The following is a 15,840-nucleotide window of genomic DNA, read 5'->3' on the forward strand; positions in this document are numbered from 1 at the left end:
AACAACCTCCTCCTTAAAGCAGGCCAACCGCTCTAACTACTCACATAGGAGTCTAAACATTTTCTCAAAAACATTGGTATTATACAAGAATTAAAAGTTTATACAGCCAGGTTTACACATAATTACAGTTGACCACACCCAGTAACATAAGATTTGGCTGCCAAATAGAAGTCTATCAGTTGTTAAATATCTCGACAAAAGAATAAAAATCACAGAGTTGCAACTTTGCCATGCGATAGGAAAACACTTCACACAGGGAAGATACAGTGATAGAAAACCCCTACAATTTCAATCAGCAAGCTCATGTAGCAATTATCTCTTTCAGCAAATTAGAAATCTTTCTCCTCATGATAAGTTAAGACTTGGTCTAGCTCCTTCAGTGTTCCCTAGCAATACACTGTGTAAGAAAGTCTTTTATAAGACCTTTCTGTTATATGGACCTAACTTTCTGCCAAGTAGAAGTCTACCACAGCAGATTCACTAAGTGCCTTCCTAACAATTACAAGATAACTTCATTAAAAAACAAATACAACTTGCTCTCTTTCCCAGTCAAAATAGGGCCCAAGGACACAACTCTAATGAAGTCTTTACTGTAGCCAATTTTCAGTGCTCCAGTAACACAAATGAAGAGCCACTGCTTCAATCAGGTTTCTAGTTCACCTGCCAACGCCACATTTCAATACAAATATGCAATTATTACTTTAATAACAAAGTTTAGTTTAGAAGTTCAAGTAATCTTTTACATTCTACCCTGTCACATTTTGCTTAAAAACAAAGAAATCAGGCAGATGTATCATCAATGTGTACACAGGTTCACTGAGTTGACTGATTGTTTTGAAAAATCCAAAATTTTGTCCACTACAAAATACAATGTTCTGTTTTCATCTTCCTCTCCCTCACATACCTACCCCTGGACCCATTACCCAGCCCAGGTATACATACGTGTTTCACAGTTACCAAGAGCCACTATAAAGTGACAAGCAGAAAAATAGTTTTCAAATACGTTGTTTTCCTAGTTGACTTCAAAAGCATTACCAAACATATTTCTGTCTGAAAGACTACACACTTTGGAACACAGAAGTTTACTACTTGAGCTGTTTCTGAATCAAACTGTACTCTAATCAATCCACAGCTGAGGACTGACTCCTAACCTCAAGTCTCCCAAATACTGGTCCTCAGGTGTTACCCACCCAATTCCAGAATTTGGAATCATATGTGAAATTCTTTCAGCTCTTAGTAACCATGTTATATATCCACAGTCAGGTGTCTCAACCATCTTTAAAATCAGAGAAGGGTAATTTTTCCAACTTCTTAATTCGATGTAATTTAGAAACAGTTGACAAGGCAGAGGTTGGCACTCCTGAAACTGTTGCAGCTTGCCACCATGTGAGAGCAACCTTCCTCCAATCTAAAAGCCAAGATGAAGAGTTCAGATGCCTGTCAACTACAGTCATCAGCCAAGTGAACTCAAGTGGTTACCAACTCCCAGCTCTTTATTCCAGCCTTCTCAGCACAGCTGAGGACTAGAACATAGGAGCTCTCCATAACCACTTCTGCATGGGTCTCACAACAGTACAAACTACTGCAAGAGCTGGTTGTTTCTCTGACCTTTACACAAGCATGACTGAGGATTGCTCCAAAGCTCTCCATTCTATCAGTACTACCATGAAAGTGACAAGTGACCAAATAATTTCAGCACAGCATGGAAGAAGACAACAGCATCTTGTACCACTGTAGCCATTTGCCGAGACCAGAGTTTTAATGCAGATGGACTAACCTTGCTGCTGTACAGCTGGGCAAAGTGGTTTCTGTACGTAATTCACTTCTTCCTTGTGACACCAACCCTCCTTTTCAGCAGCTTAACAAGTCTCTGCCCAGCTTGTTTAACACCATCATGTAAAATAAGCCAGGACTTTGGAAACAAAAAGCCCATGACCTCCCCTATAGCTGGATTTCTCTTAAAAAGCATAATCCATTTTAGAGTGCAAGTTAGAAACCACACTGTTAAATGTGAAGATTTTAGAAGCTGATTTTGTAGGAACATGAAAGGAAAGGCAAGGAAATATGACGGATAGAAGCACTCAACTGATCAGCAATAGTTGGACAAGAATATGTGCCTACACAGAAAAAGAGAAGACAGACACAGAAATGTGTTTGAACATAAGCTAACTGAGGTGAGAACATGCTGCAGAGAAAGCTCTGTAGGGACTGGGTGATGACATCACACACAGCTCGAATTTCACTTCAGCACAGTCTGTGCAATGAAACTGATGAGTCAGTTTTAACACCAGCAAGTGTGATGTAAAGCCGTCATGCCCATTTATCAGCACAAGTATAAGAATCTCACCAATATTCAGGAAGTGTGCTGACTGACAAAACAGATTTTTTGCTCTTGGTCACGTAAAAGCCTCTCTATTCACTCTAATTTTAGGTGCTATTCCTGAGGCTATTCCTCTTGGTGCCTCAGAAGAATGCTTTGCCTTGCAGCCTGCACAGGAGCTTCTCATGACCTCAACCTTGCACATAAAACCAATACATCGCTATGGTATATTCGAGGGAAAAACAAGGCAATACAAAAAGTGGAAATGGAGTAAGGCAAGAAAGGCAACAAGCACTGTCCAGGTGAGGAGAAAGCAGAATGGAGAGAGAAGAACCTGCACCTGAAGATTAACAAGCAGAACACACACAAGGAGATGATTCATGACAGGCAAAGGTGAACAACCATGTTTATGCCTGTTAGTCAGATGAGCAATAATCTGACACTGTCACAGCTACTGCATGCAAAGGTGCAGGCACATTTGCCATCTTCACACAAGAAATACCCAAAGTCCTCCTTGCTTATTCTCTCTAGCAAGCCTGTTAATCACCATCCTACAGAATTGCATTTCTTCATCTTTTGTCTAACAAGTGTACCCATGGAAACCTTCACATAGCAAATACTGATAATTAGGATAGCATTAGAACATTCTTCTCGCAACACTTTAGCTAAGTGTGCTCTTAATCAAGGGTGTACTTAGCAGAAACAACTGTTGACAAACATAAAACACAACACAATGCTCTAAAACTGAGTCTTTCTTCAGAAGCCATCCCTGAACGTCAGTCACCAAGATGCAAGTAGCTTAAAGATGCAAGTACATGACTGTTGGCATCAGAAGGGGTATCTAAAGAAACAGATATATCACTTAGGTTTGTAGCACACGTAGTCAGTATTAATCCAAAGAACTCTTTGCAAAAGAAGTCCCCTTAGCAGCTTCAGTATTACTGAAATGTCAGAACAAGAAATACATGGCTTTTATGAAAGTTACTCCACTTTCTAGGTCCTTTGACTCCAGCTATTGCGTCAGATCTACTCCCTCTGGCCTTCCAGTTTGCTCTTAGTCACTGCTCAGACTAAAGCTACAAGTAAAGGCCACCACACCATGCACTAGAACACCTAGATCCAACAATGTCAAAGTGAGATGACATGGTGACTAATGATTACAACAATTTTGTCAAACCTCTTCCCATCTCCCTCTCAGCTCCAGTTCTAATAAAGCAATTCTGCTATTTCAACTCAGTTTTCATATGTAAAGTTATTAAGTTTACATGAAGCCTGATGCTACTGGCAAAAAATATTCTCTATGAGTCTAATTTTTATGAATGAATTTTGACATTTTTCAGACCCAAGCATCTCTATTTTATCACTCATATCAATTAATCTATGTCAACTGACAAGTATTCCCCTCTTGCATTAGCATCATTGCTTTACATTGTAGTGTATTCTGCTTTAAGTTGTCCTGCTAATAAGGGAAGGTAGCTCCAAGGCTTTTAGTTGCTACTTTTCTCCAAATGACTTCCTACTGAGCACAGTATGTGTCTGAGTACCCACCTAGACAGTATGGACATCCAAACAGCAAAAGTACCCTAAGAATAAGGCATTATACAGCTACTATCCAACTGTGCAACAACTGAAGAGTCAGGCAATATAGGAAATACACTACTAGCTGGTTATGCCACATTGATAAGCTGTAAATCAGAAATAAGACACCCTACTGGCAAAAGCAATTTGATTAGCCAAGTAAGAATGCATCTTTTAATGGAATTAAACTAAGTAAAGTACCTCCATCTCTCTCAGAACATCACTAGCTTAGGCATTTCCAGTTTCTTAGCCATCTAAGGCAAAGAATAAGAAAGAAAAAAGAGGGGGGTATCCTGTAGCTTCAAGAGAGAATTAGAATTAGAATTAAAATTAGAATTAGTCTCAGAGAAAAGCTAGAGGAAACCAAGAGGTTGTTCAGCGACAGAAGTGTGTAGGGGAAGTAAAATCCAAACAATTTACAAAGGAGAATGGCCTTGGTTGCTCTAAAGCTCAAGAGCTGGTGGACTTGGGATTTGTTTTCCTTCAAAAGAGCCCCAGGCTGTAAGTGTGGTTTCCATGTCAGAAGACCATACTTTCAATGACTTCCTCTCTAATCTGTTTTCTTGAGTGAGACTGTAATAAATCTCTCTCTGCAGAACTCACTCTTTAGCTCTCACGACTGAGGAAAGGTTAATGCCAGAGCAGAAGTGTAATATTGCACCTTAAGGCTCACCTTCAGCTGTCAGTGAAGAGATCTGTAATGTGGCTTACACCTATAGCTTAACTTTCCCTTCTCTCATTCTCAGATCTGACCCTGATCTGCATTGCCCTTCTTACAGCATATGAAATAATGGTTTTCCTTCACTTTTTGAAAACTTTACAGGCAGGTGTTTAATGGTATTTCCATGTATGAATATGTACATGGATGCTCAGTAGTATTATTGTTGTATGAAACTCAAAAGAAACCCAATTAGGCTACAAGAATTTACTGAGGAGTGTTTTGTTTTAACAAAGAAAAAAACTGATATGCAAGCAGACTCAGAGCACACTACTGCTTTTTCCTTCCTTTCTCAGAAGGTGGAACACTGCCAGGATGGTAATAAATGCTGTGAAACAGTGCTTGGCAAGTGGGATCTCACCAAGCATTTCAGTGCTATGACCAAAGGAATCACTAATATCAGCTGCCAAACAAACGATCTCCTATACCAAAGCTAACAAACGGTTACCAGACAGATATCCTGCAGTTACAACATGACATCAGCTCCATTATAGGCACCAGAGGAGCAGCTGATGCAAATGAGCTGTTTCTTCAGCTTTAAGCAAGTTTCAGAGACAACTGAAATAACACAAACTCTCTTTTTTTACAGAATCCACATAAAATGACATTGTTTTACAACATTCCTTCACTAAACATACTGATATCAAAGAAATTTCATCACATCTTGCAATGCAGATATAACAGTCAGCAGCAGGAGCACAGCTTTCAAAAAACTCCAAGGCTTTTCTTCTCTCACACTGCTAGATATAGGTACCTATTAAAAAAAAAAAAATCAACCTAACAAACACACACAAAAAACCCCAAGGAAAAAGCCCAACAACTATTAAAAACTGAAAGTAGTGTGAAAGCTTAGCTCACAGTTTAAGGATAGTAACGCCATTTCATGTTGAAAAGTACAGAAAAGCAATATGTGAAATCTCATTCTAGAATCATGTAAACACAATCAGAGAAACTGTTATAAATTTAAGATCAATCTATCTGCAACTGATCATTTCCAATGCTTAGTACTTGAGACATCCTAGTCGAGATACTACGTGCTTATGAAGTATGCAATCCCTAAAATGTATAATAAATGGTGAATAGAATGCTTTGGTTTTGCAGTAATAGCTACCATTCTGTTGAGCTCATGACCGTGGTAGCACTCCAAAAACTCCAGTAAGGGAAGACACATCTGATAAGGATATAAGAAACATTAGGGGAATTTAGCCACATATATACACATTTCTGACACACAAAGTAATTAGATTTCCTAAGAATGTTAGAGGCTAAAAAGAAATATACTGAACTACAGTCACTGCAATGTGTCTGCTGAAAGATATATGTGTATATACACATACCTTTTTATGTATGCATTATACACATATATACACATACATAGTCTAGCAACTGCAATGGTGGTTCAAGGGTTGGACTCGACCTCTGAGGTCCCTTCCAACCCAGCCAATTCTATGATTCTATGATTGTTCATTAAGGGAAGCAAAAAGAATAATATCAGAATCCTGAAGCTGGAGATCTGTGTACAAAACTGCTTAGAACAAATACAATACCATGTCACTACTACCCATCCGCTCTCCACCTGGTTTACAGTTTCTCTTCTTTTAAATTCTACAATTTTAACTACAACTCTTCTGCCACTTCATTCATACTTCCATTATTTAAGGGAGGTGTGGGCTAGTAGAAAGTCTTACTTTACTAATAGCTCTGTATCAATGTTTATTTTCTCCTCACCCAGATTGTGTTTACATGAACATTTAATGCAGCCCAACAGGACCTGATCCATAGAGTGAATTAACTGGTGCTAAGAACCTGACACCCACGCTATATGTGTTCTGGTGTTTTACTTTTTACCAGCTGCAGCCTGGTCCTAGGGAGAGGAATGCCAACTAGTGGCTGGAGCACTTTCTAATTTCATTCATTCCAACAGGAATCCAGTTTACACACCAAAGCCACTTGGCTACATGAGCAAAAGTGCAATAAGGGGAGACAATTGAGAGGTTTTCTTTAAAAGAGCGTTCCTGATCCAAATTAAAATGTTAATGCTCAGGCACCCAAGAAAACATTTCCTGTGGCTCCACATTCAGTGGCAGGCACCATGTCTCCATGTCTCTACCACTCTCGGAGGATGTGCCAGCTCATCCTGGTAAGCAACATGGACCTCATAGCTTGCTGCTTTCTTCAGCAACAAAGAGAGAAAGCAGCATAGATATTTGATCAAGATTTAGCAATTTAGCTCCTCTTAAAGGAGAAAAGGCAATAGAACAAGCACATACATACTTGTTACAGGCAAACCTCAAGCCTGGTTGATGGCCTTCTGCAAAGTAACTTCTGCTGTGCCTGGGAAGACTAGAAAATTCAAAGCTTCCTACAATTGTCCTTGAAAAAAATTGTCAAGTCAACTTGAGGAGGTACTATCTACTAAAGAGATTTTTGATGATTTGGCTATTGTCTTGGATAAGGAGGGTGCACGAATACACTTACATTTTGAAAGCTTTCATAATAATTCAAAGTTCAAGGATACAGATTGCTACTGGTCTTAAAGGGCTGCTTAAGAGCAACACATATTAAATTCAAAGAGACATCACTAACCAAAATATGAAGAGGGATTAAAACTAACTAATATCCTTAAAAATATAGGCTTGTTGTTAGAACGGATGATTCTGTCACTTTATTTCTAATGGTGGCCAGCAGTATGTGCTTAATACAGAAGCTACCAAAGGACTATGTCTTCCCTTTTACTTAGGACCTAACACATCTCTCCATTCAAGCAGAGGTTACTGCTCAGTAAAAGTAAATAAAAAATGTTGTAATATAGCTTCTAATACCTATTAAGTACCTATATGGGCCTGTAGGTATCCATAGGAGTATTTTAATAAAAGATTTTGTTTGAAGTGTTACATCATTTAAATGCTATTCAAAGTGAAAACTGGAATATTTTAACTAGGAAATAGAAAGCAGAAGAAAAAAGATAGTCCCTAACCTCACAAAATACTCCAGAAGGAGCAATCTTAGTAAATTTATTGGAGGACATACTGTGCAAGCCATCTGCCTTCATGAATATCCTTGAATCCAATAACCTCAGAGCTTGAACTAGGCTTTGGTCTCCAGTACAGAGTACTTGGGGTTTGAGATTTAGGCAAATAACAGAGTCAGGAATTGTCCCTCAGCTTAAATGTGGAAAATACATTTGTTTCCTTTCAGTTTAAAGGAGATATTTAATTCACATAGTGAACAGGTGCTACAACAAGTAACTAGCAAGTATATATATAAACTTTACAGACTGGAAATTCACCAGCCCTTCTCTGGTGAGAACGCAGCACCAGCAAGATGTCCTACTATTTTCAAAGGTATTGCCTTATATCTGAAATATCCTAATGCCATTTTGATCTCACTCAATTTTTCACTGTAATATTGCAACTTTGGCCACACATATGGCACGGCCCACACAAGCTGCCTTTGAAATCACAATGGCTCTGAGACTGTGACCTTTCATAGCTGGCACTATGGCACTTGCTTGATCATGATATTTTTCATCTCTCTCTTACCATTCTTAATAGTTTCAGCAGTGAAAGCCCAGTTTCCAATTCAGTTCTGTATACTATCTGATCACAAGACAGAACATAAAAAATGACACAGAGGTTACTGGACACAGGCATGTGACAGTCACTGTGCTCACCAGGACCGGTTTGGTCTTGTGAGAAGAACCGATGCTCAAAGTAGCAAAGCTCTAAACGACCATCCTGTGCTGCCCACGAGGGTTTAGAGAACAGTGATAACTCAGTATTATATAAAGATTACATATTCAAGCCCTGAGGTAGCAATAGCTACTAAATCTCACCTTTAGGGATCTGTAATACCTACCACGAGCAGAGAGCGCACGGAAAGGCACCTAATGCTGAGTGGGTCACCAGACTATGCATGTGTATTTAGGTCACAACAATTAAGCCATTTTTTTTTATTTTCCTGAGTTGATGAGACCTGAACACGAGTTCCCACACATCACGTACAAAGGCGAAGAAAGAAGCGGCTTGGCGCCTCTCCCCCGGTGCTGCCGAGAGGACGGGCGGTGTGCGCCCCACGGCTCCCCAGGCTGCCACTTCCAACTGGGATGTAAAATGGCTGAGCCATCCAACGAGATGGGAAAGGCGGAGTAAGAACCACCCGGCGCGGAGAAGTCTCCCACCGCCGCCCGGCCCTCCCGGCAGCGCCCCCCCCCCCCCGCCGCGCGCGGAAACTTGGCGCAGGGGCACCCGAGGGGAGCTGCGGAACACCTGCGCTGCGGCCCCTTAGCCCCTCCGGCAGCCGGCGGCAGCGATGTCCTCGCTCCCTCACCGCCGGCCTCTCCGCCACCTGCGCCGCCGCCTCGCCACCGCCCCCCGCAGCCCGGGCGGCCCCCTTGGAGCCATCCCCGGCGAGGCCGGTCCCGCCCTGCCGCTGCCGCTCACCTGAAGGCGGGCCCCTCCCCCGGTGCTCGGCCGTTGGGGGCCGCCGCGCCGCCGCTCCTTTTGTTGAAGAGCTTCTGGAGCAGGGTGGGAGCCATGCCGCCGCCCTGCCCCTGCCGCCGCCGCCCACGCAGCGTCTCTCACAGCTGCTCAGCGGGCGGCGAGCGGCGGCGGCCGCGGCAGCAGCATCTCCGCCGCCGCGGAGCCGCCCAGCATTGCGCAGAGGCGAAGGGAACGCCGAACCGTTCAGCCGCGCCGCTCCCGGCGACCGCGCGTCACCTGACCGAGGGGCCGAGCCCGCCCGCTCGGCGATGCTGACGCTGACACCGGCACCCCTTCTACCCTCCCCTCCCTCTCTCTCTCGCCCGCAGGACGGGGGCACGGCACGATACGGCGCGCGACAGGAACGGGGACGCTAGCGCTCCGCGCCTCCCTCCGGGGCTCCCCATTGGCTGCGCAGGGCTCCCGGCCACGCCCCCAGCACGTGGTAAAGAGGCGGCGCCGGGCGGTGGCGGTTGGGGATGCTGGCGGGGGCGGGGGCGGGGCGTTATATGACGCGTAGTAAGTCGTGTCGAGTCGTCACGTCGTGACGTGACGCAAGTGTATGTTTAAGCTTTTACAGCACCCTTTGTAACGTCTGCTTCCCAATCCACGTCTCCATATGAGTGCAAATACACATCCGTGCCCGTGCAGGGTGGAACTAGCTGATCTCCTAAGGCCCTTTTTAAACCCAAACCATCTCTGATGTCACTCGTACACACGTGTCCCCTGTATCTGCGCACGTGGGGGGCACAAGCTTGTGTTTCACGGCAAATTCTTGCCACGATGAAGGGTGCCTGAACAAACCACCACCATCCCATCCCCGCCTCCCCCCATCCCAGCTGACGGGAGCACTGTGGCCACTGCCAGCCCTGCCTGTAGGTTCCCTCCCGTCATCCCAGCTGAGCCCATGGCTCCAGGGAAGTCTGCCTGGTTTCTGAGAAGCTCATGGCCCTCAATTTACTCTGTTTGCACCATACACAAATTCCAATCACCAGTCCAAAAAGAGTTCTGATTTTAATTTTTTTTTCTAGTCCCGGACACTGTAACGGAGAGAGCCCCAGCATTAAATTGCAGCAGCACTGCAATTCCCTCCTGTGCGCTTTGCCTTCAGTCCTTGACTGGGCCAGTGAGAACACTATAGCAGGAAGGTGTCCCTGATGGGATGGTGCTGCTCATTTCTCTTTAGTTGATATGTTTCATTAACAAAATAATGCTAGAGTATTTGGGGGTCATTTGGAGCTTTGTGTTTCTTTGTTTAATTTGGTGGAAAGGGTTTGTGTGGTTCTGCCTAGCAGCAAGATGACACCACCACACGCCCGCCAAGGAAATATAACTTCAAATGATCCTTTTTAACCGGCTAGGTACAAGGGGAAAAAAACACCACCACCAAAAAGCCAAAACCCCAAAACAAACACAAAAAACCCACCCTGAAACAGCAACACAAAAAAACCCATCAAACCAACCAACCAAATAAGGGAACCCAACCAACAAAACAAAAACAAAAACAACACAGAAGAAAACCCCAAAACAAAAACAAAACCAGAATCACAGCACTGTCCTACTATTTTCAGGAAACTTGGAGATAAGATACTGAGAATGGCAATCATTAAAATACCTATTCAACATCCAGCAGTGGGCAGAAGAAGTCGTGCTGGTGCTTCAGGGCCAGCCTCTCTGTGGCTGGAGAAGTTGATTAATCTTTCCAGATTAAAATCTAGAGATGACTGTCTAGAGGCCTGACAGTCTGATCAGCTCCTCTCTCTGTAACACGAGATTGAATCTTGTAATGCTTGGCTGACTCTGCCTGGAGGTCCCTCCTCAGAAGGGTTCCCCATTTGGAAAGTTCTCAACCACTTCATCTGTGAGACTCAATACCCAACGTGAATCTTTCAGCTTGGATGTTCTTGCTGCTTTTGTTTCTTTGCTTTCATCACCACCACCAGGTGCCCCTGGTCCTTCCAGCCAACCCACTGAACCAAAGCCAAAGGCCAAGAAGTGAGAGGACACTGATGACAAGAGACTGAAAGGGAAGTGAGTAGCAGGGTGTGGCTGGCCTAGATGAAAGATGTCATGGCTGACAATCAGTGTGAATGAGAAACTAGGCATCCAGCTCCAGAAACAAGCACTGTACTGTATTTCCCACAGAACAATCCTGACAAACTTAAAAGTTGCAAACACCACAGCTGCCACTCTATGGCTATGTCTGCTTGGGCACATTAGCAAGCAGTGCTGGCCAGTGGGGGCAGAATCATAGATGAAACCAGCTGTCTGACATCTGAGCCCAACACCCTCATCACAGACATTTTACACAGTTTTGTTTTGGATGAGCTGTAATTTGGTCCTGTCAGCAGAATGGCTGGATAACACTGAATGTGTTTCTGAAAAACAGCTTGTTTAGTTTTATCTGACAATTATGCACTTTGTACACCCTGATGCCACTCCAAGATGTGAAGCAGGACTAAGTCAGTAAGGACAACTGGAAGACTGACTAGATCATTCAAATCCTGTAATAGCTGAATTCTTGGTCAAGTATTTTTGTGCTTCACAGAGCATAAATCTCTCTGAAGAGTCTCTTCTGAAAATTTAGGAACTAGCTAGGTTAGACTGGGTTAAAAACCAAGTCTCTGGAGTCACACTTAGCATCCCAGCCATTCAGACCAATGAAACTGAGTTCCAACACAGCTGCTTCCCCTCCACCCTGCACCATCCTGAATGCATAAGTCTGAAATGCATCTGAACATCTGTTCCCAGAACTAGGCTTTGAAGGTACCACCTTCAAAAAGAAGCAAAACCTCAGGTGAACTCTGAAGATTTAAGAAAAAGTTTGTTAATGCTCATTAATGACTTACTGCTCAGGGTAAGTTACACAAACACAGATAAGTCTTGCTACACTTTGCAATGCATCAGCAGCATTTTGGATTCTGTAAAATAATTTGAAAAATCCAATTTTTATTACCATTTCAAACATGCATGGTAAAATGTAATGTTAAGAAAAGTCTTAAATTGTTATCTTTCCATGTTATTACTATTACTACCTAGCACAGTATGTCTAAATTACTCTCCACAGAGAATTTTAAAACGTATTATAAAATGTTTTCCATTTTGCAAGCAGGGACAGAAACTGACACCAACAGAGAGACTGGGATTGCAGCTCCCTGCAAACCAGGTTATTTATTCTTCACTGAAGGGAGCCCTATGTCACTTGTGCTGTTGCTGCACCAGCTCCTCCTGAGCCCTGAACAGTGTCACAAAGGTGCTGCATCGATGTAGATAGGCAGATTCAGTGTCTTTTTTGCATAGAAGATACAGTCAGTTGACAACAAAATACAGTTTAGAGGGAAATATTAATTTGTTTCAAAATCACTGGGAAGTATTGATGTATGAAATGAAACATTTGGTTTTCAAGTCTTTGGTGTTTAAAATAGACAGTATGTCCAGGTAAGGAGTGTCTTCTTTTAATCACCACGATATAAATATTGAGTAATATGGTGAAAATTGGATTGTGTGAAGGTAATAGCTGTTTATACTCCACTGAAGTCACTGCTATTAGTGTATCTATCTTGTCAAATTTCCTAAAGCAAAGGCAAGCATCCTCCAGAAGAGGATGAAGTCATAATACCTGTTCAAACACTTGTTTGCAACATGGTTTTGTTCCTCTCTAAAACAGAGCTGTCAGTGTTTTTAAGTTGTATTTCTAAGCCTCCTGCCCACGTCTCCATCCAAAAAGATTCCTACATGGAAATCCTGGTATCTCAGATCTTCAATGGCAAAATCTGTTGTGGGACTTCCTATCTGCTGGTTGTGCTCTCATTTTTAAATCCATGCTGATGCAGTTCACATTGGACTTAGTCCTGTTTACAATTAGATGCAGAACAAAGAGGCCTTTGACATAACAATATATGATACAGTCTCCATAATTGATATTTTAATACCTATTGGTGAGAACTGTGATAAAGAGCATTATACATTTACATTAAAGTGTAGAAATCTACAGAACATATATGTCTATCAAAAGTGAGGGAGGAGTTGAGCAATAAAACCAGTGGTAAAAATGACCGAGACTAAATATTCGGTTAATGGTTTAATTTAATTAATAAATTGAAATTGCAGCGCTGGGTGCATGGGGAGTCTCTGCTCCACTCACATGCATGCTTCTAAAGCTCTAGAATTACCTTATATTGATTACAATTCTATGAATATTAAAAAGGGGTGGGTTTACATATATATATAGAGAGAGAGAGATTACATCATGTTATTACAATATTCATGATAGGCGGAGTCTGGGTGGAGTCTAGGGGGAGTCTGGGCGGAGTCGTCTCTTGGGGAGATATCGGGGGGTTGTTAGGGGGTCTTTGGATGAAGAAGTCTTCCTCAAACTTGAACCCTTTACCTTTCTTGTTTTTGCCGACTTCATTATCTTGTTACAGAGCAAAATTAGGCCCTAGCCATAATTTTTCCCTTATCTGCTGGTTGTGGCATTTTTATGTTGTCTCTATGCAGATGTTCTCATTCTTTTGGTGCCTAGTTAGCCTTGGCAGTGCCTTGTTTTAAAAACAAGACCCATGCTTCAATTATTGCTGAGACAGAAGTTAGTCTCGTTAAGGCCTTGTGTTGCTTACACTGTTTTTGTGAAAAATTATAGATCTCAATTGCTTTGTCTAGCCCCATATTCACTTTCTTCTTAGTTTAATTCTGAATTTACTGGTTAGGAATACAAATTCATTAACATCATATATCACACCAGCATCCCACATCTGGCAACATCAGCCAGAGGCTGGGTAACACTTGGGCCTCTCCTTCTTGCAAGCCGTGGCTTGTACTGTAATCAGAAGTCAGAGGCATTCTCTGCCATTCCTCCTGTCCCACAGTCCAAAATGCTACTCTGGGTATTTGTCTAAAACACGTTCTAAGCAGAGCTAAAATATATAGCTAAAATGTCTGCCTATTTTTGCTTGTTTCTTAGCTAATCCGTTTCTTTAGAGATCTGCGTACCTGCAACTTAGTGATGAGTAAATGCATGATTTTACTTTCAATTTCTGTCATATTATGTGTAGACAATTTTCTTTTTAAAACATTCTGAGACAAGAACATATGGTTCTTTCATTGTTTAACACCGCATTTTAAATCGGCTTAGAGGAATCAGCTCGGAGTCAGTAACTGCTCAGGATGGGTTTAATCTGGAACCTCTTTCTACATCTTTATGCAGAAAGACTGGGTGCAGATGGGGAACAATAATCCTGATTATGAGAAAACAGATTTAATTCTCTCTCTCCTGTCTCATGTCTCTCTCATGAAGGTGACATGCTTGATGTGCCAGGTCACATGGGAATAGCACATGATGCACCCTGTGTGTCACACGGCACAGAAAAGGCTGAGTGGCTGCTCTGTTTCACAGCAAGCAGTGAAAGCATCCTTACCAGAAAATTGCACATTGGAAGCTTCTTGATAGCTGTTCTGAAAATCAGGTGATGTGTTTCAGTCACTTGTCAGCTGGATCCCATCAGTATTCCACCAGACCACATTCTGAAGCTGCAATTCAGTCCAGCAAAACCCCCACAAACATAACTCTTATACAAACCAAAATGGCTTTTCATATCTTTAGCCCAGGTAGTTCAAAGCACTCATCTTCTGGTGGAATGAGCATTGTATAAATTTTTTGTTCTCTTCACAGTGCCAAATACAGATTTAGAGGTGAAAAATAAAGCAAGAAAATTAAACGAAAAGAAAAACTCCTAGCCTGAATGTGTACATATTTGCTCATGTTACACAACCAGCAACAATTTTAAATCTTTATTTTACAGTTTGTTCTTTTGTGAATGCTATTTGACAGGCTAGGATGATCATTAAATAAATTTGCTTATTGTGTCTTCCACCGGAGTACAACATTTAGAATGATATATATATATACATTTACATGCATTTATCAATGATAGCTTCTTTGGTCCAGGTGGGCTGAAAAGGTGAAAGGTAAGATTTTATAACTGGCTGCAAATATAAGATGCACATCCCTTTCTCTGACTTTGCAAGTATTTGCTAAATGAAGTACTAGAACCTTATGAAAGTCTGGCTTTAAATCTATCAATTTAGTGTATAACTTCGTAATTCAACAGAAAATCACTCAGTAAATACTTGGCAAAAGTAATGGTATAATGTTTTTACAATCTGTCAATGACTATAAATTATTATGTATGGTGATTATGCTGCTGCTATGCTTGGGAGATACTAATTATTTTCCATAATCTCCTACTGACACTGAGAAAATTGTGTAATTTCTCTCTTGTTTAGCTTACACCTCCAGATCAGCACACGGATTACTTCTCTGTATCTCTGAAGTATCTTGCACACTCCTGAGCAACTAATGTAATTACTAAATCTAGAATCTAGGCTATTCCAATTTGGCCAGGAAAAAGCTGTAGGGACTGTGTAAATCTGCTCCTGAAAGAATGAATCACTACTTCTTCCTGAGTGGAAGTTGCCAACAGCTCTTGCGGGGGACACGCTCCAACAAAACACATTTTACTCTGGTGTCTGCTAAAGAAATTTCTTCCAGACAATACTCACTTGGCTAGCAACTGCCTCACTGAGGTCACTTCTGCTGCAGCACTGCACCTCACCTATGCTAAGTGTTATGATAAAAATATCTCAGCCAGTGCTCATGGCCAGATGCCTGCTGACTTACAGATGACTCAAAGCTCTGGTGGCCTTTGACATTGCAAAGCATGTGAAATCCCTGACACAGCTGC

The 15,840-nt window shown here is 42.1% G+C and overlaps 1 protein-coding gene across 2 annotated transcripts in view; it reads right to left on the reverse strand.

The window, feature by feature from the left end:
• Positions 1–9,512, reverse strand: part of FNIP2 (folliculin interacting protein 2) — a 48,583-nt gene extending 39,071 nt beyond the window's left edge. Inside the window, exon 1 of one of the 2 annotated variants that reach the window (XM_030449616.1) lies at positions 9,059–9,512. In XM_030449616.1, the coding sequence (XP_030305476.1) occupies positions 9,059–9,153 (95 nt within the window). In that variant the 5' untranslated portion in view covers positions 9,154–9,512. The remainder of the gene's footprint in view (positions 1–9,058) is intronic. The other variant, XM_030449614.1, reaches the window with a different exon arrangement.
• Positions 9,513–15,840: the final 6,328 nt, after the last annotated feature.

This window comes from Calypte anna, chromosome 4A (genome assembly GCF_003957555.1).
Source record: "Calypte anna isolate BGI_N300 chromosome 4A, bCalAnn1_v1.p, whole genome shotgun sequence".
In the NCBI taxonomy this organism is placed as follows: Eukaryota; Metazoa; Chordata; class Aves; order Apodiformes; family Trochilidae; genus Calypte; species Calypte anna.